The following is a 24,473-nucleotide window of genomic DNA, read 5'->3' as shown; positions in this document are numbered from 1 at the left end:
CAGGTTTGAAACTAGAGTTGACTCTGGTTTTCCATCCAGCAAAACCCCTTCCTAAACAGGGCAAACTGTTAAACCTCTGACTGTGTCAGCGTCTAAACTAGCACTAACACTTCTCTTGTCCAGTGTCTTATTTCTTCTTTGGAAATCCGTAGGTGTCTAGCCATGCTGTTCCAATCTGCCAAGCACGCTCCTGCCTGAGGGTCCTCTGTTTGTTTGAGACAGGTCAGGCATGGAACTCAGGATCTTCCTACCTGTAATCCAGGGCTGGGATTACAGGAGGGAGCCACACCTGGCTAGCTAGGGACTCCGTACGGGCCCTTCGCTCCCATTGACACACGTTTTCAGGATCATTTCATCAGGCCTTCCAACCTGGGCACCCTAGTTCCACTACCACTTTCTCTGGAGTCCTTTGGCCTCACTTAGTTCTTTTGAAAAAAATATTTTATTGTTACTATTACTATTTTTTTTTTGGTCTTTTTGAGACAGGGTCTCCCTGTAGCCCTGGAACTCACTGTGTAGACCAGGCTGGCCTTGAACTCACAGAGATCCGCCTGCCTCTGCCTCCCAAGTGTATTATTTTTACGTATGAGCGGTTTGCCTGAATGCAAATGCACCCTGTGCATGCAATGCACACAGAGGACAGAAGAGGGAGCCGGATCCCCTGGAACTGGCGTTACAGAAGGTTCTTAGCCATCATGTGGGTGCTGGGAACACAACCCAGGTCCTCTGGCAGAGCAGCAAAGGCTCTACTGAAGAGTTCTTTGGGCCTCTGTTCTTCTAGTTTGTCACGTGCCCTGGGCTCGGGTGGGGAAACCGTTCCCATGCCCTGCCCTCTCTGCACCTGCTTCCTTTCGCACAGGTGAAGCGCCCCGGCAGACACTAAGGTACCGGCTGCGGTCCTCGCTTTCCACGTCCACACTGGGCAAAGGTCCAGAGAGCCTTCCCCATCCCGCGGGCACCCGTCAACTGCGCATGTGCCAGCTCGCCCGGTTCCTGACCCCGTTCCCCCCGCTCCCCACCCCAGCCACGCCTGCGCAGCTGCCCGCGCCGGCTTCCGGGTGGATAGCAAGATGGGGCCAGGGGCCGACGGTGCGGAGTAGTGGCCGCGAGTGGGCGTGTGTTGCGGGAGGTCCGCCAGCCGCGGGGTACCTGGGAGCTGCGCGGTCGCGGACAGAGCCTGCGCCTGCAGCCCGTCTGGCCGCGGTGATGTCGGCCGAGGCCTCGGGCCCCGCGGCAGTCGCCGGGTCCCTGGACGCCGCCAAACCCTCGGGTCCGGAGCCTGGCTCGCCCACGTTCAGTCTGAAGCCCCTGACCCCGAACAGCAAGTACGTGAAGCTGAACGTGGGCGGCTCGCTGCACTACACCACGCTGCGCACTCTCACGGGCCAGGACACCAAGCTCAAGGCCATGTTCAGCGGCCGCTTGGAGGTGCTCACCGACGCCGGAGGTATGCGTGCCGCCGGTACACGCGCTGCGCTCCAAACCCCTCGGCCCCCGGGCGCTGCCGTAGCGATCCCCGGCCGGCCGGCTCTCTGCAGGCTGTCCTAGTCAAGGCCTCTCGAGCCCCCCTCTCGTCCCACGGCCGTTGTCAAGTCTTCCCTTGCCCCATCCTTCCGTTCTTCAAACTCTTCCCCAGTCCTTTGCTTCCAGCAGTAGCCAATAATTACAGAACCCTCTCAGGTGCTCCATTACCGATTCTCCCCTCCACCCCTCAGGTCTAAAAATCTGGGACCAGCCCTGCTGCAAGCAGCATCCCTCAGACAGCCTTTTGTTTCCCTTTCTGTCTTGAAACCGTTAACAGCCAGCCTGGAGATCTGGAAGATCATGTCTATCTCCAACACATGTCCCTGCACACTCTAGGAATCATAATGCAGACTGTAGGAGATGGCTGCTTAAATTTGCCAGGGACGCGAGTGCAGCTCTCCTTGGCAGGGGGATGTTAACCTCGGAGCGGAGCGTTGCTTTCAGTTTGGGACCCACGTGTTTTAGTAGAACCAGGGGAAGGGGTTAACAAGGGTTATGAAAGCAGGAACATAGGCATTTGAGAGGTGAAGTTCAGTCTTCAAACACTGGAGATGAAGGTGAAGAATTCACTTAATTGATCAGCATTTGTGCAGCGCCAGTTAGTGCTGGAGTGTTTTGGTAAAGAAATTAGACATACGAAGTTTCCTTTTTGGGCAGGGCAGGGTGTGGGGGGGGAGGTGGTGGTAACAGTGAGAATGACCTATATAAGCAAGTAGATGGCAAAATATATGTATGTTATGAAATCATAGTTCTTTGAATAATATCATTAGATCATTGTATTGAACTGAGCTGTTGGGGTGGACATTTTAATAAGTGAGATTGTTAGAATTAACAAGATTAAGAGATTTATTGATAAGGTAAATTGGTAATGGCACGACTGAGCTACATAGTGAGACCTTATCTCAGAACCAGCTTTCCCATGGTGAGAGCCTTCTGACTGTAGAGCAGATTTGGGAGGGGGTTATAGTTTTCTGTGGCAGGTGTGTGTATAAGCCTATGGGAGAACGCCCTGGGCATGTTTGAAAGAGATTTCTTGTATATGACAGAAGTTTGAGACAGATAAGTATTTGGGCTTTGTGTGTGTCGCTATGGAATTCTTTTTTCAAAATGTAGTAGCTCCGTCCCCACACCGAGCCACCTTTATCTTTTCCCACCCCATCAGGTTGGGTGCTGATTGACCGCAGTGGCCGCCACTTTGGTACAATTCTCAACTACCTGCGAGATGGGTCGGTGCCCCTGCCTGAGAGCACCCAAGAACTGGGGGAGCTACTAGGTGAAGCCCGCTACTACCTGGTACAGGGCCTGATTGAAGACTGTCAGCTGGCACTGCAGGTGAGGGTCCCTTCCCCACCTCCTGAGTCCCTGTGCTGAGAGAGCTGTCCAGTTGTTAGCAGTTAACAGAAGACAGAGATATATAGGCCTAGAGATCCTGGCTCAAACTAGACATAATGCCTGAGAATTTGTGGGTATAGTCCTCAGCAGCATCCCTGTTGCCTGAGGCAGAGTCCCTTTAACCACCTGATGTCAGGACTGTTGTCATGATTAGAAATTCCTGCTCTCTTCTGCCGTTCCTACCCAGTGAACCTAGCTTATGTACCACCTGAGTAATGTCATTAAACATAACCCGGGTCCGTTCTCTCTTGCTCTGAAGTCTTGAATAGCTCTCTATGCCTCTGAGGGGGAGGGGACCTCAAAAAATATATATATGTGTAAATTATTTTAAATTATATTTCTTTGTGTGTATGTATGAGTACACAGAGTTCATGTGGCGCTCAGTAAGAAGAAAAGTTGTGGGAGTCAGTTTTCTCCTTTTTACCACATGTGTAATGGAGCTCAGATCATCATGTTTAACCACTTGAGCCATCTCCCAAAAGTCTCGATTTAAGTTGGAATGTAATAATCTCTATAATCTGGCCCAGGCCTGGCAGGCAGCACTTTCCTGTGCCTCCCAACCCCACAGGACTTTTTAAATTTTATTTATTTATTTTTCTTGTCTTTTTGAGACAGGGTCTCCCTGTAGCCCTAGCTGTCCTGGAACTCACCATGTAGACCAGGCTGGCCTCAAACTCACAAAGATCCGCCTGCTTCTGCCTCCCAAGTGCTAGGATTAAAGGCATGCACCACCACACCTGGCAGGACTTTTTTTATTTTTAAATTCTTTTCAACAATGAAACTCTTCAAATTGAATGTCAGAGAAACAGAGCCATACTCCATAAATAGGGCTGGGGGCTTCCAGAGCCCATTCCATCTGCCCAACTCCACCTCTGTGGATCCTTTTGGGTTCTGAAGAGCACGATCAACACGCTTAGGATCCAGGTCATCTCTGCCATGTCTGACTGAGTGACCTTGAGCTAGTCAGTTCCTACCCTCCAGCATTCTGTCCTTATGTTCCAAAAGATAAATAAGAAAAATAAATACAATGTAGTAAATTTTATATAAATCCTTTTATTTTGTTCAGTTTTTTCTTTTGTGATAAAACAATGACAGAGGTGTGTGTGTGTGTGTGTGTGTGTGAGTGAGCGAGTGTGTGAATTTAATGGCAGTTGCAGATTAAAACGTTGACTGAACCACTTTCTTTTTTCTCAGGGAATGCTTATTGACTTTAAAATTTTTTATTATTGAGCTGGGCATGGTGGCGCACACCTTTAATCCTAGCACTCAGGAGGCAGAGGCAGGCCAATCTCTGTGAATTCAAGGCCAGACTGGTCTACATAGTGAATTCAGGCCAGCTGAGGCTACAGGGAGACCTTGTCTCAAAAAGACCAAAAAAATTTTTTTATTATGTATTTGTTGTGGGTATGGGTGCAGGTGTGAGTGTGCCATGGCAGGTGTGTGGAGGCCAGAGGACTCCCTCCTTCTCCAGTCCTTTACCTCTAGTAAGCCGATAATTATGGAACCTCCAGCTCTGCCAGGAGCTCCCCTTCTACCATGGGGTTTGAACTCAGGTTGTCAGGTTTGGCAGCAAGCTCCTTTACCCACTGGGCCATCTTACCAGCCCATGTATTAGCTCTTGAGATCCAAAGGTACAGAATTCTTCCTTTGGACATCTTTTGACTGTATCACATAGGAAAAAATTAGATTTTATGCTCATGTGTGTAACTCAGAGTGTTGTAAAAGGATGATTTTAGTGAAATGTTCTTAGATACATTGTTTTCCTATCTTATGATGTTTGAGACCCATTAAACTTATTTTATGACACATTAATAAGTTACCATTTTTTCAGTGTATTTTCTGGGGGGTGGCACATGCCATAGCACATGTTTAGAATCTAGAGGACAACTTTTGAGAGTCAGTTTTTTCACAATGTGGGAACTGGGAATCAAACTCAGGTTGTTGGGCTCAGCCGCAAGCACCTTTACCCTCTGAGCCATCTCACTAGTCCTGAACTAATCTCGGAACTTGATCTGTTCAATTATTTTATTTTATCTTATATTTTTTAGACCGGGTCTTACTGTGTAACCCAAGTTGACTTTGACCTTGAGATCATCCTGCTTCCAGCTTCCTGAGTGCTGGGATTCCAGGCGTGCACATCCAGCTCTGCTCTGTAATTTTAAGTTGAGCTACTGTTACTGCACACCCACTGTGTGTCAGGAGTGATTTTACAGCCTTTTGTCAGTACATAGTATACCCTTGGTTGACATAAGAAACATTAGAGATGCAGTCGGTCAATGAGCCAGTAAGTGGGAGAGCTCAGAGTCAGCTCCAGGTTATCTGACTCCCAAATGTGATGCTGCTTTTCCAGGTTCCAGCCACCTCCTCACCACCCCTTTCAAGTTTCTTGCCCATCTCCATCCCCCTCCAGCTCTGCGTGGTGGTTAGGGTATGCTACACATCTTTGGTATATTCCAATCTTTTTTAGTTTCATTTCCCCCTTCATTTCCAATCCCCTGCCTTCTCCCCACCCCGACTCCCACCCAGTTCTGATGTTTTATTACATATGCTTGGATTATATTTGTCCTCTTGAAAAATTAAAGCATATTTTGTATGTGTGTGCATTTGAGGTTCCCATAAATGGCACTGAGCTATAGTTTTTCACTCAACACTTTGTTCAGGAACTTGTCACACTGTGGTATGGACATCTACACAGAAATGCATGTTGTTTGCTTGCTGTATGTCTTTATACATTCTCCTGAGATTGGAGTCTTAATTGTCTTCCACTTCCTGTCCCCACAATGCCTCAGTGGGCGTTCTTGTACATGCCCCTTCTGGTCCTGTTCTTGTTTTGTTACTATAGCTTAGAGAATTGCTGGGTCATGGGACATATGCAGGCCAATTTTAGTAAAGATCATCAGATTGCTCTCTCAAATGGCTATAGTACTTTGTACTGGTGATAGGCAGTGTATAAGAAAACTCACTCCTGCAGCTTCTCAGTAGCACTCGTCACCCTCCATCTTTCTAATTTTACCATTCAGATGGGTGTGGAGTGATCTCATTTTACTTTGCATGCTTCTGATTACTAATAAGACCAAGCATCTTTTCATATACGAACTCACTGGCTTTTTTGGAGTTCCCTTCTGCAATTGCTTATTCATTATCGTTACCAAATTTTCTGCAGTTTCCTGTCTTCCTCTTGTTGCTTAACAGGAGATCCTTGAATATTTTATTTCCTAAGGAGAATTAAGCCCTATTACATAAGGGCAAATAAGCATGCTCTGAGGCATGTCCTGGATGTAAGTTAGTTTTTCTCCTAGATCTCAGTGCTGCTGTTCATCATCCTTGAATTCAGAGGATACTCAAATTGTCAGTCATGGTGGCATACAGGAGGCAGAGGCAGGAGGGTTATAAATGCAAGGCTAGCCAGGGTTACTTAGGGAGATCCTGTGTCAAAAAATTAAAAAACAACCTCAAATTATTTGCTGGACTTTGTGAGTCAGAGTCAGGATGTAGATAATTTGTGGTCAGTTTTAAACATTGCCAGTGCTTGTCTGTGTCTGGTGTGGAATAGAGATCCTTGATTTGCGGGGGAAGGCTTTTTGAGACAAGGTTTCTCTGTAGCCCCAGCTGGCCTGGACTTACTATGTAGACCAGATTGGCTTCGATTTCACAGAGATCTTCCTGCTTCTGACTCCCAAGTGCTGGGACTAAAGGCGTGTGCCGTCATGCTCACCCGAGATTCATTTTGTGTGTGGGTGTTTGCATGCTATGGCATAAGAGGTCCTTGATTTTTTTAAAATTATAAATAGCTGGGGCTGGAGAGATGGATCAGTGAGTGGTTAAGAACACTGGTTGTTCTTGCAGAAGACCCAGGCTCAAATCCCAGCACCCACAGGCAGCTAACAACTGTCCGTAATTCTAGTCCCAGGGGATCCGACAGCCTCTTCTGACCTCCGAGGGCATTGCACGACACGGGTGCACTTACGTACATGCAGGCAATACATGCATACACATAACATAAAAATAATAAAAAAAAATTGCTGGACATGGTGGCGCACGCCTTTAATCCCAGCACTTGGGAGGCAGAGGCAGGTGGATCTCTGTGAGTCTGAGGCCAGCCTGGTCCACATAATTTCCAGGACAGCTGAGGCTACAAGGAGACCCTGTCTCAAAAAGACCAAAAATTAATTAATTAATTATAAATAGCCATAACTTGTAGGAGTCAGTTCTGTCCTTTGAACATGTGGGTCCTGGGACTACCTAATAAGTTATCTTAAAGGTGCTTGATTTTTTTTTTTTCCCCTTTAGGGTCTCATTAGTAGCCCTGGGTGACCTGGAACTTGCTATATAGACCAGGATGGCCTCCAACTCAGAGAGATCTGCCTGCCTCTGCCTCCCACATACCAGGATTAAAGGTGTACATCACTGTGGGGACTCAGGTTTGCTTTGCTTAGCGGGGGGCCTGCTGGCTTCGGGGCAGAGGGCCTGATCGGCGACAGAGTCAAACTCTGGGACCTGTGTCTTCCCAACAGGACGATTTATTTTAGAATTCACATGGTTTTTATACATCCCAAGGAACTAGCAGTCACGTGGGATATGACAGTCACATACAAAGATTTAGGGTACAAAGAAACAGGACATTTAGTCTGTTAGTTGGTGCCAGGATTCTTAAACTTTTACTCAAGGTTATCAATGCCCATCCAGTAATTTATTGGCCACAATGTTTTCTTTCTTAAAAGCATGGTAAACTTTTAGCTTTTAGCTCAGGAGTAAACCTTTGACCTGGCCTAATCTCTTAGCCAGGGATAGCTGAGTTATTTGTTTAGGACAAGGAGATGAGCTAAGGGTTGTTGACCAAGACGCTTTCCCACAGAGCAGGGAGCCTGCACTTTTATGACCAGGCCGCCTCCTCCTGCCAGCCCAACAGTGTTCTGCAAGGCAGGGATTATCAGAGCCACTGTTTTCAGTGCCCCTCCCTTCAGCAGAGAATGCAGCCTGGACCTATAAGTTTTAGGCTCACCTCACCCTAGGGCCTGGCATCCTGGTTTCCTACACATCACAATCTCTGGCTTGAGATCCTTGATTTTTTAAAATTATAAATAACCATTTATGTGTCTGTGTATGTGTATTTGTGTGGATGTGTGCATGCATGTGCAGGCCAGAGGTTGACGCCGGGCATTTCCTCAGTTGCTCTGCACCTTACTTTTTGAGACAGGGTCTCTTACTGAACCTGGAATTCACAGAGGCTTGCTGACCAGTGTGCTTCAGGGATCTGCCGTCTCTACTTCCTCAGCAGTAGGATTACAGATGTGTGCATTTGGCTTTTTACATAGGTGCCAGGGATCTGAACTTAGGTCCTCATGCTTATATGACAAGCACTTTACCAACTGAGCCATCATCCCCCCAGCTCTTCACATATTTTTAAAGCAGAATTTATCAACTGTAGAAATTTAAGAACAGATCACCAAAATCATGAAGTATCAAATTTTTCCAGGTGTTTTTATGTCTGTGTGTACACAGGTGTATGTGTCTCTTTGCTAAAATACAGTCATGTTGTATGTACTGTTTTGTAAACTGCTTTTATTTTTTTGTCATTAATAATTGCTGTCTTTCTATGTCAATAAAGTTTTATTCTAACATCTAGAGCATATTCCAATTTCTCCAGTTGTCCCTGAGATTTTTTTAGTGATTCATCTAAACCAAGATCCCACCTAGATCTTCACATTGCATCTGGTTATGCTCTATAAGTCTCTTCCAATCCAGATCAGTCTATTTTTTCTTACAAGGCTGAGTTGTTAAAAGAGGCTGCCCACACAGCGGTCTGCTGACCGCATTTGCCTGGTATCATTTGGTTTGTAACCTGCCCTATCCTGAATTTCCTGTAAATTAAACCATAAATTTAAAGCTTTATGTTAAACATTTTGGTTAGAGTACATTTTAGATAGTGCTGTGTATTTCATATTAGGTCAAGATACCTACAATGTTGCTAACATGACCCCTCCAGTGATGCTCCGATTGGCCTCTAGATTCAGACAGTGGCTTGGGTTTCCTCCATTGTAGTTACATTTCCTTGCTGCCAACTATAAAGTCATCTGTATTAATTTGGGCATTGTACAAATGGCAGTTACCTGTCAACCAGTTGATAACCCTTGCCTGATCAGTAATTCCATCAGGATTATGGAATAATTATAACTTTACCAATTCTTCAGTGTTGTTCCCTAGGATCAATTGTAAGGTCATGCTTTTTATTATCAACTGAGCAATTCTTGACATTATGTTGTCAAATTAGCCTTTTTTTTGCCTAGTGGTGTATGCATCCTTCGAGGTGGGTAGGGAGGTTACTTAAGAGTTTTTAAATTCTACTTTTTATTTATTTAGTCTTTTTTTGAGACAAAAAAAAATATCTCCTTGTAGCTCCAGCTGGCCTGGAACTCGCTGTGTAGACCAGGCTAGCCTGGAATTCACAGAGATCACCTGCCTCTGCCTCCAGAGTGCTGTGATTAAAAGTGTACGCCACCATGCCCGACTTATTCTACTTTTTAAAATTAGCTTATAGTTTATATATGGATCTTTTCATATAGATGTTTTAATATTAATGGAAGTCACTAATGTAAATGTGAATTTTGAAGGGTTTTAACTCTTGTTCTGTCTAGAGTAGTTTTCCAGGTACCAATTATTAAGCAATCTGATTGCCAGTATCCAAGATGGCCACCAAGGATTCTTGCCTCCCTAGTGTTCAGGCTCTTTAATCGCCTCCCACACTGAATAGAACTAACATGCAACCGTGTTGCCAAGATTATACTGTGTGACCTTGTTTTGAGACTGGATCTTAAGTAGCCTAGATTGGCCTTAAGCTCCATATGTAGCTCAGGCTGGCCTTGAGGTCTTGATCCTCCTGCCTCTATGTCTTGAATGCAGAGATCACAGGCATGCACCAACACGGGCAGCTCTAATGTGAGGCGTTCTAAGCTAAGTCATAAAAGGCATTGTAGCCTCTACCCAGTGTACCATTCACTCTGGTAAGCAAGCCATTATATGAGGAACCTAAACAGCCCTTAGGAGAGGCAAAGTTTGTTTGGTGAGGGGCTAGTCTTCTGTTGATTGTCAGCGCAGACTTCCAGCTATATGGCTAAACTTTCTCAGCAGCAGATCCTCTAGGCCTTAGTCAAGTTTTCAGATGATGCATTCCTGGCCAATGTCTTGTTTTGTATTTGTTTTTAGTTTTGAGACAGGGTGTCCACCTGGGTAGCCCAGGCTGGCCCTGAATTCAAGAGCTTCCTGTTTCCATCTCTGAAAGCTAGGATTACAGACATGTGTCACCATGCCCAACAGCATCTGGGCTATAACTTCATGAGAGACCCTGGACCGATCTTAAGTTTCTGAACCACAGAAATTTAAGGAGGTGATAACAAATGTTTATTGTTGTGTAAGCTGCTAAGTTTATAGTAATTTGTTATCCAGTAAGAGACATTAGATTGTGCATTCTGGAGTAGGGAATTTTTTGTAACAAAAACCTCAAATGTCTTTAGTACCTTTAGAATTGAGAAGTAGGTATTAGCTGGAAGGTGTCAGGAGAATGTTGGGAGAGGCCTAAAAAGCTGTGAAGAGTCTGTTAGAGTCTGTGCTGATGCCCTTTGAGGCAGCAGCAGTGATGGCTTAAAGGGCAATTAAGAAATGCTATTGGAAGGTGATGGGAAGGGGGCCTGATTATGCAGTGGCGGAAAGTTTAACAACATTGTTTTCTACAATAATGTGGCACCTAATGGCCAGAGTGTTGGCCTTTAGTCCCAATACTAGAGAGGCAGAGACGGGCGGATCTCTGAGTTCAAGGCCAGCCTGGTCTACATAGTGAGTTCTAGGCCAGCTGGGGCTACAGGGAGACCCTGTCTCAAAAAGACAAAAAAAAAAAAAAAAATCTAATGAGACTATAAAGATGCTACCTGGTTTCTTACTGTTTGTACCAAAAAGAAGAGAACAGGGTGAGCTAGAGAAGAAACAGTTGAACAAAAATACAGCCAGAAATTGTTGGATTTGGACATTCCCAAGGTTTCCAGATAACAAATATGTTACAATTACAAATGGCTTCCAAGCAAAGGTTAAATTCAAAGCATTCCCAGGAAAATGTGATCTAAAGATGAATCTAAGCATGTAATTATAAAGTCCTTTTTCAGACCTCAGGAGATCCAAGAAGACACCTCAGAGAACATTCAATCATGTTCTAGCCTTTTTTTTTTTTTAAGATAGGGTCTGCTTTTGTAACTAAAATTGGACTTTAGCTGGCCATCCTCCTGCCTCAGCCTCCTGATTCTTAGATTGCAGGCATGCACTACCAGATTCACTCAGCTAATACCTCCTCGAAGAACTTAAGATGTAGTCTCTCAGCAGCCTGAGCACAAGCCCAAAGTAGACAGGCTTATCCTACACAGCTATAGGTGTGACTTTCCTCTTATAAAATGAAGACTTGGAAGATGCTCAATAGGTATTAAAGAGAATTACACTGTTAGCAGTCCACCAGCCTTACTAAAGGGACAGAGCCAGAGCAAAAGGACAAGAGATCTCTGGACACTGAAACTTGTGCACGTGGGAAGCAGACTGGGGAAACTAGAGCTGTGAACATCCCTTGGAAAATGAAGGGTGGCTCCAGGCATAAGAGCTGCAGAATCATTCCTGGTCAGGGATTGGCATCAAAGTGTTCCCAGTATCTGTCCAGGTGGATTGCAGAATCTCTAGGAACTTCTCAGTGCCTCCTATCATTGTCTCCCTCCCAACAAGAGCATCCAGGGTAGTTATTCTGTGCCTATCTACCTTGCATACAGTATGTCCTTAGTTCACAGCTCTTCAGCTAGAAATGTCCCTTAGGAGCTGTGTTGGTAAACTACACCTAGGTAGCCCCATCCCTAAACCTGGTTTAGATTTTCAGTGCTTTGAGCTGTAATGAGACTTGGGAGGTCTTGGGAAAGGGTGTTCTTTTCATGTGAATCAATGGAGGTAAACTATGAAGCCAACCTCCAAGACAGCTGCCAGTGATTTAGGGCTGATGAAGTCAGTTGTAAAAGACAATGAGCCAGGCATGGAGGTACAGACCTTTAGTCTCAGTACTGGAGGGAAGGGGCAGGCAGAGGCAGATGGATCTCTGTGAGATTGAGACCAACCTGGTCTATACCGTGAGTTCAAGGCCAGCTGGGGTTATGGGGCGACCTTATCTCTAAATAAATAAATAAGTAAAAATATAAATATAAATAAATAAAAATAAAAAATAAATTAATAAATAATAAAATTAAAAATTAAAATAATAAAATAAATAAATAGACAAAGAGGCCTCCATCGTTTTCTCTTAGACATTACTTGCTCTGGAGAAACCAGCTGCCATGTTATAGAGACACTCGAGCAGACCTATAGAGGTCTAGATGGCAAGGATTAATTCTTCTTGCCAACAGCCTGTATGAATTTAGCAGCATTTGAATCCGCCTTCTCGGAAAGGGATCTTTGAGAGGCAGTGCTACCTCCAGATGTCTGCAGCCCTTGCTCTATACCCTCATAGGAGAACCTGTGCCGGAGGACCTAAGCCACTCTGGAAATCCTGGCCCACGAAAACAGAAGTAATAAATACTTTGTTAAAGCTATAAGATGTGGGACAGTTTGTCTCACAGCAGTAGATAACCAGCATATACTCTGCACCATCCCCCAACCCCTAGTCACTTGTATCTTTTATTTTTTAAAAATATTTTATTTATTATTTTTATCTTATGTGTATGCGTGTATTGCCTGCATGTGGGTAAGCGCACCCACGTCGTGCAATGCCCTTGGAGGACAGAAAAGGCTGTTGGATCCCCTGGAACTGGAGTTATGGAACAGTTGTTAGCTGCCATGTGGGTGTTGGGATTCGAACCTGGGGTCTTCTGCAAGAACAACCAGTGTTCTTAATCGCTGAGCCATCTCTCCAGCCCCCACCTTGTGTCTTTTTATAAGTCATTTCCCAGATACATTCACCCTTCTGCTTCTGGCTTCTGCATTGTGGTTTTTGTTGCCTTTGCACCAGATCTACATTGTTTTCATTATTATGCTTTTGTAGTGTATCTTCCTTTATTTATTTGGTTATTTTTATTTTTTTGAGATAGAGTCTTATGTAGCCCAAGCTGACTTCAAACTTGATATCTACTTGCTTCTGCCTCAGCCTTCTAAATGTTGGGATTAGGGATATATAGAACTTTTCCTGGCTGCACCCCCTTACTCTTATTATTATTTTTTTTTCATGAGACAGACTATCACTGCAAAATCCTGGATAGCCTCAGACTCTCCATGTAGACCAGACTGGACTTGAATTTGTGCATCTGCCTCCCGAGTTCTGGGATTATGGGTGTGTACCATGCCAGATTTTTTTTGTCATCTGTGTTTTCTTTGAGACTAAGGTATCTTAACTATGATGTCCAAGCTGGTCTCAAATTCCTGGACTTAAGCTATTTTCCAGCCTCAGCCTCAGAGTAGCTGTGACTCCAGGCAACTGCAACCATGCCTGGCCTTCCAAATTAATTTTATAGTCTTAAGAATCTAGAGACTGGGAGCTGGAGAGATGGCTCAGTGGTTAAGAACATTGACTGTTCTTGCAGAAGACCTGGGTTTGAATCCCAGCACCCACATGGCAGCTAACAACTGTTCCATAACTCCAGTTCCAGGGGATCTGACAGCCTCTTCTGTCCTCCATGGGCATTGCATGACATGGGTGTACTTACCTACATGCAGGCAATACATGCATACACATAAAATAAAAATAATAAATACATTTAAGAAAAAAAGGGCTGGGTGTGGTGGCACATGCTTTTAATCCCAGCACTTGGGAGGCAGAGGCAGGCGGATCTCTGTGAGTTCAAGGCCAGCCTGGTCTATGTAGTGAGTTCCAGGTCAGCTGGGGCTACAGGGAGACCCTGTATAAAAAAAAAAAAAAGAATCTAGGGACTGGGGCCAGGTATGGTGGTGCATGCCGTTAGTCCTAGCACTTGGGAGGCAGAGGCAGGTGAATCTCTATGAGTTCAAGGCCGGGCTAGTCTACATAGTGAGTTCTAGGTTAGCTAGGGTTACAGGGAGACCCTGTCTCAAAAGAAAGACCCCCCAAAAAAAGACTCTAGGGGCTGGAAAGGTGGTTAAGAGCACTTGCTATTCTTACAGAGGGACCCTAGTTCAATGCCTAGTACCGACATGATGGCTCACAACTGCCTGTAATCCCAGTTCAGGGGATCTAATGCCCTCTTCTGGCCTCCTTGGGCACTGACTGCATGTATGTGTGTAGATACATACATGTAGACAAAACACTTATACAATGAATATATTTTTTTTAAAAATCTTAAGAACTGGGGCTGGAGAGATGAACCAGCAGTTAAGTGCACTGGCTGCTCTTGCAGAAGATTTGGATTCAGTTCCCAGACACCCACATGGTGGCTAACAACTGTCGTGTCCCAAGGCATCCAACACCCTCTTCTGACCTCCACCAGCACTGCACAACACAGGTGCACTTACTTACATGCAGGCAATACACCATACACATAAAAATAATGTACACATAAAAATAATGTATTTTTAAAGAATATTTTTGCCGAGTGTGGTGGTGCACGCCCTTAATCCCAGCACTTGGGAGGCAGAGGCAGGTGGATCTCTGTGAGTTCAAGGCCAGCCTGGTCTACATAGTGAGTTCCAGGACAGTTGGGGCTACAGACCCTGTCTCAAAAAGACCAAAAAAAAATTTTTTTTAAAAAAGAATTGGGGCTGGAGAGAGCTCAGTGCTTAAGAGCACTGGCTACTCCTGCAGAACACCCAGGTTCAGTTCTTAGAACCCACATAGTGTCTAACAATCTGTAACTCCAGTTCCAGAGAATCTGATGCTCTCCTCTGGTTTCTGTGGGCATTGCATACATGTGGTTCAATCACATACATGCAGACAAACCCTTATAAAATAAAAATTTTAAAGTCTCAACCTCTCAAAAAATTTATGGACTTTGTATTAGAATTGCACATTTGGAGACAGGCATGGTATGATACATGCCTGTCATTCCAATATTTGAGAAGCTGTGCCAAAATGATCTAAGTTCAAGGCCAGCCTAAGCAACTTGGAAAATTTTTAAAAATTAAACTTAAGGGGTTTTTTTGGTGTTTTTTTGTTTTGTTTTGTTTTGTTTTGGTCTTTTTGAGACAGAGTCTCCTTGTAGCCCCAGCTATCCTGGAACTCACTATATAGACCAGGCTGGCCTCAAACTCACAAAGATCTGCCTACCTCTGCCTCCCAAGTGCTGGGATTAAAGGTGTGCGCCACCACACCTGGCGAGTTTACTACTTTTATTTAATGTATGTAATGTATATGAGTGTACATGTGTGTAAATGCATCCATGTCATGCAATGTCTGAAGAGGTCAGAAGGCGGTGTCAGATCCTCTGGAACTGGAGTTTTGGATGCCTGTTAGCCACCATATGGATGCTGGGAATCAAACCCTGGTCCTCTGTAAGAGTAGTCAGTGCTCTTAAACCACTGAGCCATCTTGTAAACTTCGGTTTTTTAAAGGGCAAAGGAGGAACTGGATAGATGGTTCAGTGGTTAAGAGAACTTACTGCTCTTCCAGAAGACCTGGGTTCAGTTCCCAGCATCCACATGGCAGCTAACAGCGATCCATAACTCCAGTGCTCTCTCTGGCTTCCTCTGGCATTGCACACATGGGTGCACTTATACAGGCACTTATGCAGGCTAACACTCATACACATAAAATAAAGGGCGAGTGGCATAGCTCAGTGGTAGAGCACTTGGCTGGTATATCCCCCAGGGTCCTGGGTTCCACTCAAAAACTGCAAAAATAAATAGCATTTAGTTGTGAAGGCTGGGAGAGCAGAGAGGAGCTTTGCATGAAACAGAAAAAGCCCACATTTCCAGTTCTGATTCTTTGTCCAAACTCATTCCACCTATTTAGGAACTATTTACTCATCAATACTTATATAGTAGGCACTTATTCCTTAGGAAGAAATAATAGATAAATAGAAAAAAGAAAAGAAAATGTCAGGAACTAAGTGCTATGAAGAAAGGGAACCAATGGTATGAGCAGGAGGATGCTGAGGTAGCTAGGCCACTTGGAGCTTCTCTGGTGCTATGGGGAGTCAGCATGGTGAGTGAGGTCTGAAGGATCCCGAGGAGCCAGCTTTGCACACCCCTGAGTGAAGCACATCCCAGGCAGGCCAACCAGCACAGGCTCAGGGTGGACACAAACAGCATGGTAAGGAATAGGGTGGCAGGGATAGAGGGTTGGGGAGGGTACCAAAGCTTAGCCAGCAAGGGGGAAATTGTAGGACTGAGATTGGAGCAGTGGTAGCCCCCTGAGCCTCGAATAGCACTAAAGAATGGGTTTTAACCCTCAAGTGGCTTCTGAAGGCCTTTAAGTGAGTGAACACTGGTGGTGCTGCTAATCACCTTCTGCTTCTTCCCCAGCAAAAAAGGGAGAACATGTCTCCACTGTGCCTCATTCCCATGGTGACATCTCCCCGTGAAGAGCAGCAGCTTCTGGCCAGCACCTCCAAGGTGAGGCTCTGGAACTCTGTGGGTTGGGGGTGAATTGGAGGCTGATGACTTCTCCCTGCCTCTTGACTCCTTCCTTCCCCTTTTCCCCCTATAGCCGGTGGTGAAGCTTCTCCACAACCGCAGTAACAACAAGTACTCCTATACCAGGTAACCATGGGGGACGTGTGTGTGTGTATGCACTGAGCAGAGCCCTGCTTCTATTCCAGCGGGGGGCGGGTTATGTCCATATGGAGGGATATGGACATTGTGCCTGAATTCCCCATTCTAGCTGTGTCACCTGCCCATGGGGTATGTGGACAAGTTATTCCGTCTCTAAGCTTCTGTTTGTCATAATTAAGGTTTAGGCCTAGACTAAGTGATAACAGCTAGCATAGCCTGGATCCATATTCCCCAGTAGGATTGCTCTGTGTTGTCTGTTAACTTAGCTCTACTGATGGTCTGAGGAAAGTGTTGATCTGCATCTACAGATGAGATTTCAGCACCAAGAGAGAAAGCAACCTTCCTAATGTCACTCAGTTAAAAAGTGGCAGAGCTGGGATGACAGGTGACAGTCTGGCTGGGAGTCTGCACCAGGAGCCTCTGTGCTGTGCTGTGCTATGATTTGCTCAGCCAGTACTTTCTCTTCTGAGGCCTACTTAGCCAGAAGTGCCCTGCTGGGCAGGACTGGAGTGCTGGGAATCTGGGCCCCCCTGGAGGGAGCGGAAGGTCACCAAGGCCTGCTGGTCCCCAGTACTTCAGATGACAACCTCCTGAAGAACATCGAGCTGTTTGACAAACTGGCCCTGCGTTTCCATGGGCGGCTGCTCTTCCTCAAGGATGTCCTGGGGGACGAGATCTGCTGCTGGTCTTTCTACGGGCAGGGCCGCAAAATCGCCGAGGTGTGCTGCACCTCCATTGTCTATGCCACGGAGAAGAAGCAAACCAAGGTCAGAGGAGGTCAGGGCCTGGTTAGGGAGGGGTGGGAGGTAGGACCAGGACAGGACCCTGGACAGAAGCAGCTCAGCAGGTCCAGCAAGGACTAAGGAGTGCTTCAGTGGCAGTCAGGGGCTAGAGTTCTGGGGTCTTGACTGTGTGATTTGGGCAGGTCACATTACTTCAGTGATGTCCATTTCTCCACCTGTGAAATGAGGCTATTAGATGAGAGTGAGGTTTGATTTTGCTTTGATTTTGGTGCTGGGCTTGAACCCCAGGCCCTACACAGATCAGGATTCTTAATGTGGGCCAACTGAGTGGGTTTCAAGATTATTTACAGTTCCCCGAACAGTATTCAGGTTTGGAATTATGCATTTTTTCTGTATAGGAGGTCTGCAGAGCCAGGAGCAGTGGTAATCGCAGCATTCAGGAGGCTGAGGCAGGAGGATCATGAATTCAAGGCCATTGTGGGCTACACAGTAAAAGACTCTATCAAAAACCAAGAAGAAAGATCCATGATTATCTTTAGAACCTGAGAAGGTCAATTACCAAAGATGAGTTTTTGTTTTGTTCTGGTAATACTCAGGACCTCATGCGATCATGCAGGTGCTGTACTACCGAGTGACTTCCCTACCCTTCATCCTTTTTGGTTTCCTTTGAGACAGGGTCTCCTTGTAGCCCCAGCTGGCCTGGAACTCTCTATGTAGACCAGGCTGGCCTTAGTCTTACAGAGATCCACCTGCCTCTGCCTCCCAAATGCCGAGATCAAAGGTATGTACAACCATGCCCAACTTATTTTGTTTTGAGACAGTCTCACAAAGCTGTACAGGCTGCCCTTGAACTTGCAATTGGCCCGCCTCAGCCTCTCCAGTAGCTGGAAGTATTGACAGGGTCTTAAAACCTGTAGGACCACATGGCTTCTAGTAACATCGAGTTTGTGGCTTCTTGTGAACATGGTAGCCCTTGGCAAATGTTTCTAAGTACCCACTCCATTAGGCACAGCCCAGACTCAACCAAAGGCACAATGTTCTAAATAGGATGCAAGACCCTCCTCTGTGGTCCCTTCTGAACTTGTGACGAGGGATGTTTCCCCTTTCTCTGTCAGCCTAATGAACTTGTACTTTAAGCCTAAGCCAAGCATCATTTTTCTTTGGATATATTTGCTCATGAACTTTGAACCTAACTACCCCAGACAGAGTTGGTTGGTCAAACTCCCTTTTTATCTAAACAATGTTTGCTGTAGCCTGTAGTTTGGGGGCAGCGGTTGCAGGGTAATGCTGCATGTTTTTCTTTCCTGTCTCTCTTAGCATCAGCCTGGTAAAGGGCACAGAATGAATGCCCCAGATTCCAGGAGGGTTTTTTTTTTCCTGCAAAAACAGGAAGACACAAATCATTAGACTGTAGCTTAAGAGGAGGATGTAGTGGTACACACCTGTAATCCCATCTACTTGGAAGGCTGAGGCAGAAGGATTTTAAATTCAAGACCATCCTAGGCAACGTAGCGAGATCCTGTCTTAAAATTAAATCACTAATAAATAAGGGTGTAGGTGTAGCTCAGTGGTAGAAATGCATGAGGCTCTGGGCTCAGCCCTCAGCACTGCAAAGAAGGAAGGGTGGGCTACGTTCATCATATTCTTCCAAGACCATCATGGAGGACCACTTTTGCCACTTCATTCCTTTCTGGTCTCTTTCATCATTTCATCTCAATGATATTTCTAGGAATATTCCTTACTGAGCTTTTACACTTCTTGTAGCCCCTCTGGTCTGTTTTCTCTAGCTGTCTGCTTTCTTCCTTTTGGTCAAACATCACGTTCTCAACAGGGTCTTCTCTAAACTCCCTCTTCAAAGATAAACCACTCCTAGCAAAGGACATTCTATCTCCCTTTCCTTCACTAGCTTTCTGCATAGCGTGTCATCATATGATTTAGTGTATATTTCAGGAATTGTGTGTTTGAGGTCCCCCCCCCCCGCACTTCCAACTTGTCTACGGCAGCCATTTTTATTCACTGCTATATTCTCAGTGTCCAGAACAACCCCTGGGATCATGCCATCACTCCAGATTTGTCAGGTGAAAGAACAAACCAAGAGACTGGGCAGTAACAAACTACCCTAATACCTAACTTAGAGCCTGGGTATATGTGGGTGGGGGTTGGGGGGGACACAGCAGCTACCAGGGAAGGGTTATGGAAGTGGACCAGAGAGTAGGAGCTGGGGGTTGCTGCTTTTGCAGGTGGAATTCCCTGAGGCTCGGATCTTCGAGGAGACACTGAACATCCTGATCTATGAGACTCCCCGAGGCCCAGACCCAGCCCTCCTGGAGGCCACAGGGGGTGCAGCAGGAGGTAGTGGGGCAGGCCGAGGGGAAGATGAAGAGAACCGAGAACACCGTGTCCGGAGGATCCATGTCCGTCGCCATATCACCCATGATGAACGTCCTCATGGCCAACAGATTGTCTTCAAGGACTGACCTTTGCCCCAGCTCCTACCTTCCTCTTGCTTTCCTCTCTTGTCCCGACTCTGCTGGCCAAGTCGGGTCTTTCCCCTTCATTGCATGCTATGGCTCAGTGTGGCCCTTTCCATCTCTGTCCACTCACTGGTAACACGGTACATTCCAGCATGCCTCTCACTCAGAGCTCTTCAAAAAGTCAACACCCCTTCCACCACATCCTTTTCCTGCTATCATTCCCTCATGAGCTGGTTTATTGATGTAGAATTCTCTTTTGTTACTACATTGAACACCAAACATGAAGTGAGCCTCAACAACCACTGACCACATTCCAAGCTGCCTTCCGTCATGCACACGGTAGTTTGCCTGCCTCCTGTCCATCTTTCTCCCTACCTCCTTAACTTTGTACTAGGCTGGCCTGGACCTGTACCAGCTCAGCTATCTTGATCTATTTCATATTATTTATTATTTTAATTTTCTATTGAATTATTGGAATAAAGTCGAGTTGAGGGTCTACTGCTGACTCTCAGGGTAAGGGATGGTAATCAGATGGCTTGTGTTAAGGAGATGCTAAGCTGTTAGTATGGCAGAAAGCAAATCCCTGCCCCAAGCTCTAACCTAGGGCTGGTAGCTGGGAAGGAAGGAGTCAGTAGGAGAGGATTCAGAATTTGTATTTCAGTGCTGGCTGGTTAAATCCCACCCCAGCACCCTCCCATCCCTTCACAGTGGGGAAGAGGTCTTCACCACCCAAACTGTTGTTGAGTGCAGCATCATTCCAGCTCAGGTGCCAGAAGGGAGCGAGCACCTTCTTTCAAGGGTCTGGTGCGAAGACAAAGTCGAGGGCCTGGCGTTCAGCCCCAGCCACGTTGGGGTGCCAGAGGTCCACAATGAAGACCACTCGAGGCCCATCTTCGGGGGATCCTAGGGTAAACAAAGCAGGTGAGGTCAAGTACTTCTCTGTCAAGGCATTTACATCAGATACTCACAATGTCAGGCCCTGTTCTGGATTTGGTTTTGTTTTTTGAGGCCGGGTCTCATAGCTCAGGTCCATGAACTGGCCACCCTCCACCTTCTGCCTCCGAGCGCAGATAATGAGATTACAGGCAAGTGCATCACATCTGATACTCTCGCCCTGTGAACTCAGCAGAAACTAAGGCAGTACCTTCCTTACCCATTTTATACAGTAATTGAGGCCCGATAAGGTGAAGTATCATGTCCAGGATCCCACAGCAAGAAATAGGACAGGAACCCAGGCAGTGTAGCCCAGAGTTCTGTGCTGGTAGCCACATCCTATGCCATATGCATGCACTTGATGAGGAAGGCAGATGCCCCACAAGTGATTAGAGGAGTTGTGATTTGCCCAAGGTGCAGCCCCTGAATGGTGCAGCAGAGATGGCAGGTTGTCTTCAACCTGTTGTGTAGCCCTCTAGACTCAGCTTTTCTCTCACCCCCAACTCAGCAGAATGGGAGCTCTGTTACCATTGTGAGCCACTGTGTGCAAGAAGGAGTCGTCCACCAGGAGGCAGTGCCCCTCAGCCCAGCACTGAGGCTCACCACCAACCACCAGTTCGCAGCCAGGGGGGATCTTCAGGCCTGTGAGAAAAGAATGGGTGTCCAGCACTCCCGCCTGTGTTCAAGGGACCACCCACTCAGCAGGCCTTAAAGCCAGGTTCTGTGGTCCCTCTTGGTTCTCAAAGATGACGGGAGTATAATCACAATACAGTGCTGTATGATAGAAATGTAAGCCAGGCATGGTGGCACATGCCTTTAATCCCAGCACTTCAGAAGCAGAGGCAGGTGGATCTTTGTGAGTTCAAGGCTAGCCTGGTCTACATAGACAGGGAGACCTTAAGACCAAAAACAGATTGGGAAGGTGCACAGTTGTCATTTTGGAGAAGGAAGACCCCCTTGAGCAAATGCCATCTCCTGGGCTTCCTGAAAGCTTAGCTCCTCCCCATGAGGTATGACTGACCCCATCTTGATCCTAAGACCCCAGTTGAGTATGATGAGAAAATAGCCACCAACTCTGATGGAAACAGGAAGCCATCCCAGAGGAGATGTGACACTTGAGAACTCCTTAAGGCTGAGTGGGCATTTCCTAAGGCAGTACTAGGGGAAGGTGATTTAGAGAGAGGTAGGAGTAGAGGGAGGAAAGGATTTGGACTGGATTCTAATGCCATTGTGCCCCAAATATGACACATCCAACTGGCAGCAGAGATTTGGGATTTACCCTTTCAATCTTCAGAACATCAGAAAGAAAATCTCAGGTGGATGTTCCTGGAACTTTAACGTTCCATCTAACAGTGTTGCTTTGTTAATAAAGAAGCTTAGAGTATCTCACTAGAATGCTTAAGGCTTTTTTAAGAAATAAGGTCATAGCCGGGTGTGGTGGTGCACGCCTTTAATCCCAGCACTTGGGAGGCAGAGGCAGGCAGATCTCTGTGGGTTGGAGGCCAGGTTGGTCTCCATTAGCGAATCCAGGCCAGCTGTGGCTACAGGGAGACCTTGTCTCAAAAAGACCAAAAAATTAAAAAAAATTTAAAAAATGAAAAGGTCAAGACCCAGGCTTGTCTTAAATCTGGGATCCTCCTGCCTCAGCTTCCCAGACGCTGAGAGTACAGCCACCACCACCATGCTCTGATTCTATAAAATTTCCCTTTCAATAATAAAAGCAGGGGCTGAGGGAATGGAGAGATGGCTCAATGGTTAAGAGTACTTCCTGCCGGGCATGGTAGCGCCCGCCTTTAATCCCAGCACTCAGGAGGCAGAGGCAGAGGCAGGTGGATCTCTGTGAGTTCGAGGCCAGCCTGGTCTACATAGTGAGTTCCAGGACAGCTGGGGCTACAGGGAGACCCTGTCTCAAAAAAGATCGAAAAAAAAAAAAAGAAAGAGTACTTCCTGTTCTTACAGAGGACCCAGGTTCGGTTCCCAGCACTGATGTGGCAGCTCACAGCCATCCATAACTCGGGTTCCAGAGGAATCCATCACCCTCTCCTGGCCTCTGAGGGCACCAGGCACACATGAAGTGTTACATACATACATTTGGGCAAACACAAAATTTTACAGATCTTTGGAGAGAAAAACCACAAATGTGGGGACCGAGTGAGAATCCAGGTGAACAAGAACAGGTGGCCAGTGCCAGGCACCGCTTATGAAGATGATTTGCATGTAAGTGGAGCTCAGGAAATCCTGCTGTGGAAGATTTTTGAGAAGAAATACATTATGGGAACCATGGTGCAGAAAGACTCTGACAGAGAAGAGGGCGGGGAGGAGGAATTGTGTGGGCCAGAGGTTGCCTATGGACAGAATCTACTTACCCAGATGGCATCTGACTCGAGCATTGGTGGGCCCACAGCGGCCCTCAAGCCGGGCCCCAGGCAGGAGAACAGAAAAGCCAGCATTGCCGAATGTATTAGCACTCATGAAGCTTCGCAGCCCCCTGAGTGCCCGATAAGCTCCCGGACACCGTCGGCAGTTGCTGGGTTGGCACCGGCCTGCTTGGTACAGCAGGAGCTGGTAGCACCCAGGGGCCAGGGGTGGGGACCAGCCGCGAGGCAGAGGGGTAGTCCTTGAGAAGTCCCAGCTCACGGCCCCAAAGTCCCGCAAAATGGCGGGGAAGCTGCTCTCTAGGAGCTCCACGTCATGCCGTTGGGCATCCCGTGGCACAAAGGGTGCTGAAGGCAGGTCTGGTAGGAAAAGCAGGCCTGGGCGCTGAATACCCAGCACCCCTGTCCCTCCTGGGAGGCCTGGGCCTCCCTGAGCCGCCCGCCTCACTCTTCCCATCCCAGCCCAGGAGTAGCGCCTGGCGTAGGCCCGAAGCCGCCTGCTCACTAGGCCTTCTGTCCTGGGTCCTTCCCTTGGATCCCCAGAGCCCCTTGGGCCTAGTCGGCCAGTCTCAGGGCATCCACCAGCCCCACTGACACCCCCAGCTCGGCTCCCAGCCCCCAGGGCCTGCATGTCTTGGGAGCCCAGGCGGTAGCAGTACCAGAGGAACAGGGAAGTGAGGGCTCCAAGGAGCAATGTAAGAGCTGAGGAGGCCAGGGGCAGCGGCCATGGAAGCATAGTAGGCAAGGATGCCCTGGCCAAGAGCCCTGGGGCATCTTCCAGACCCCAGCTCCCTTGTCCCCCCAACTCTGCACCTGCCCCCTCAATGACTGCTTCCTGGTTCCCCCCCTTCCACATTCCCACTGCGGTCGCTCCTTCTCTCCTGATGAGGACTCTGCACTGTTCCCCTCCTTCAGGGCCCCCAACTCTCCTTTACTTTCCCCTAGCTCGACCTCTTCTTTCAGCCTCCACTCAGATCTCTGGTCCTCCCACTCTCCCCTCTCTCTTTCTCCTCTCTCTCGGCCCTCCCTCCCACTCAATCTCCCGCTCTCCTCCCTCCACTCCACCCTGCCCCTCCTTTCCCTGTCTCTTCCCCTTCTGGGTGCTAGCTTCCAGGGAGAGCAGCTCCTACCCCACCTGGACCCGGGACCCCGCAGCCTGTCCTCGGTAGCGGCTTCTTTCTCCTTCTTCCCTCCTCTCCTTCTTGCCCTTCTTCTTACTCAACCCAACCCGCTGGTCCTTCCTCTCCGGTTCCCTCTCTCCTACACAGCCTGGGCTCCCACTCACCCTGACGTCACTCCTTCCCGCAGCTCTCTGTGCTTAGCTACCCAAGACCCCTCCCAGA

The 24,473-nt window shown here is 47.1% G+C and overlaps 2 protein-coding genes across 6 annotated transcripts; one reads left to right on the top strand and one right to left on the bottom strand.

Annotated features, from left to right (window-relative positions):
• The first annotated feature begins 1,021 nt into the window (after positions 1-1,021).
• Positions 1,022-20,339, top strand: Kctd13 (potassium channel tetramerization domain containing 13). 2 transcript variants are annotated; one of them, XM_029559091.1, is made up of 6 exons: positions 1,022-1,447; positions 2,687-2,856; positions 16,357-16,446; positions 16,541-16,593; positions 17,177-17,372; positions 17,747-19,577. In XM_029559091.1, exons 1-6 carry the CDS (start codon positions 1,207-1,209, stop codon positions 17,810-17,812), a joined length of 816 nt encoding a protein of 271 aa, XP_029414951.1. In that variant the 5' UTR covers positions 1,022-1,206; the 3' UTR covers positions 17,813-19,577. The 2 variants fall into 2 exon arrangements, with proteins under 2 accessions (XP_029414951.1, XP_008822100.1); XM_008823878.3 differs by lacking the exon at positions 17,747-19,577 and adding an exon at positions 19,589-20,339 and having other exon boundaries at positions 1,024-1,447.
• A 120-nt stretch (positions 20,340-20,459) lies between these two features.
• Asphd1 (aspartate beta-hydroxylase domain containing 1) lies at positions 20,460-24,432 on the bottom strand. 4 transcript variants are annotated; one of them, XM_029559092.1, is made up of 4 exons: positions 24,416-24,432; positions 23,122-23,298; positions 21,284-21,397; positions 20,460-20,725 (listed from the first exon to the last, which is right to left on the bottom strand). In XM_029559092.1, the coding sequence occupies exons 2-4, from the start codon at positions 23,225-23,227 to the stop codon at positions 20,616-20,618; spliced, it is 330 nt and encodes a 109-aa protein (XP_029414952.1). In that variant the 5' UTR covers positions 23,228-23,298; positions 24,416-24,432; the 3' UTR covers positions 20,460-20,615. The 4 variants fall into 4 exon arrangements, with proteins under 4 accessions (XP_029414952.1, XP_008822096.1, XP_008822095.1 ...); XM_008823874.3 differs by lacking the exon at positions 24,416-24,432 and adding an exon at positions 24,266-24,406; XM_008823873.3 differs by lacking the exon at positions 24,416-24,432 and adding an exon at positions 24,266-24,330 and having other exon boundaries at positions 23,122-23,490.
• Positions 24,433-24,473: the final 41 nt, after the last annotated feature.

This window comes from Nannospalax galili, unplaced genomic scaffold (genome assembly GCF_000622305.1).
Source record: "Nannospalax galili isolate Female #2095 unplaced genomic scaffold, S.galili_v1.0 scaffold788, whole genome shotgun sequence".
Taxonomy (NCBI): domain Eukaryota; kingdom Metazoa; phylum Chordata; class Mammalia; order Rodentia; family Spalacidae; genus Nannospalax; species Nannospalax galili.
This window is presented reverse-complemented; position numbering and strand designations above follow the sequence as displayed.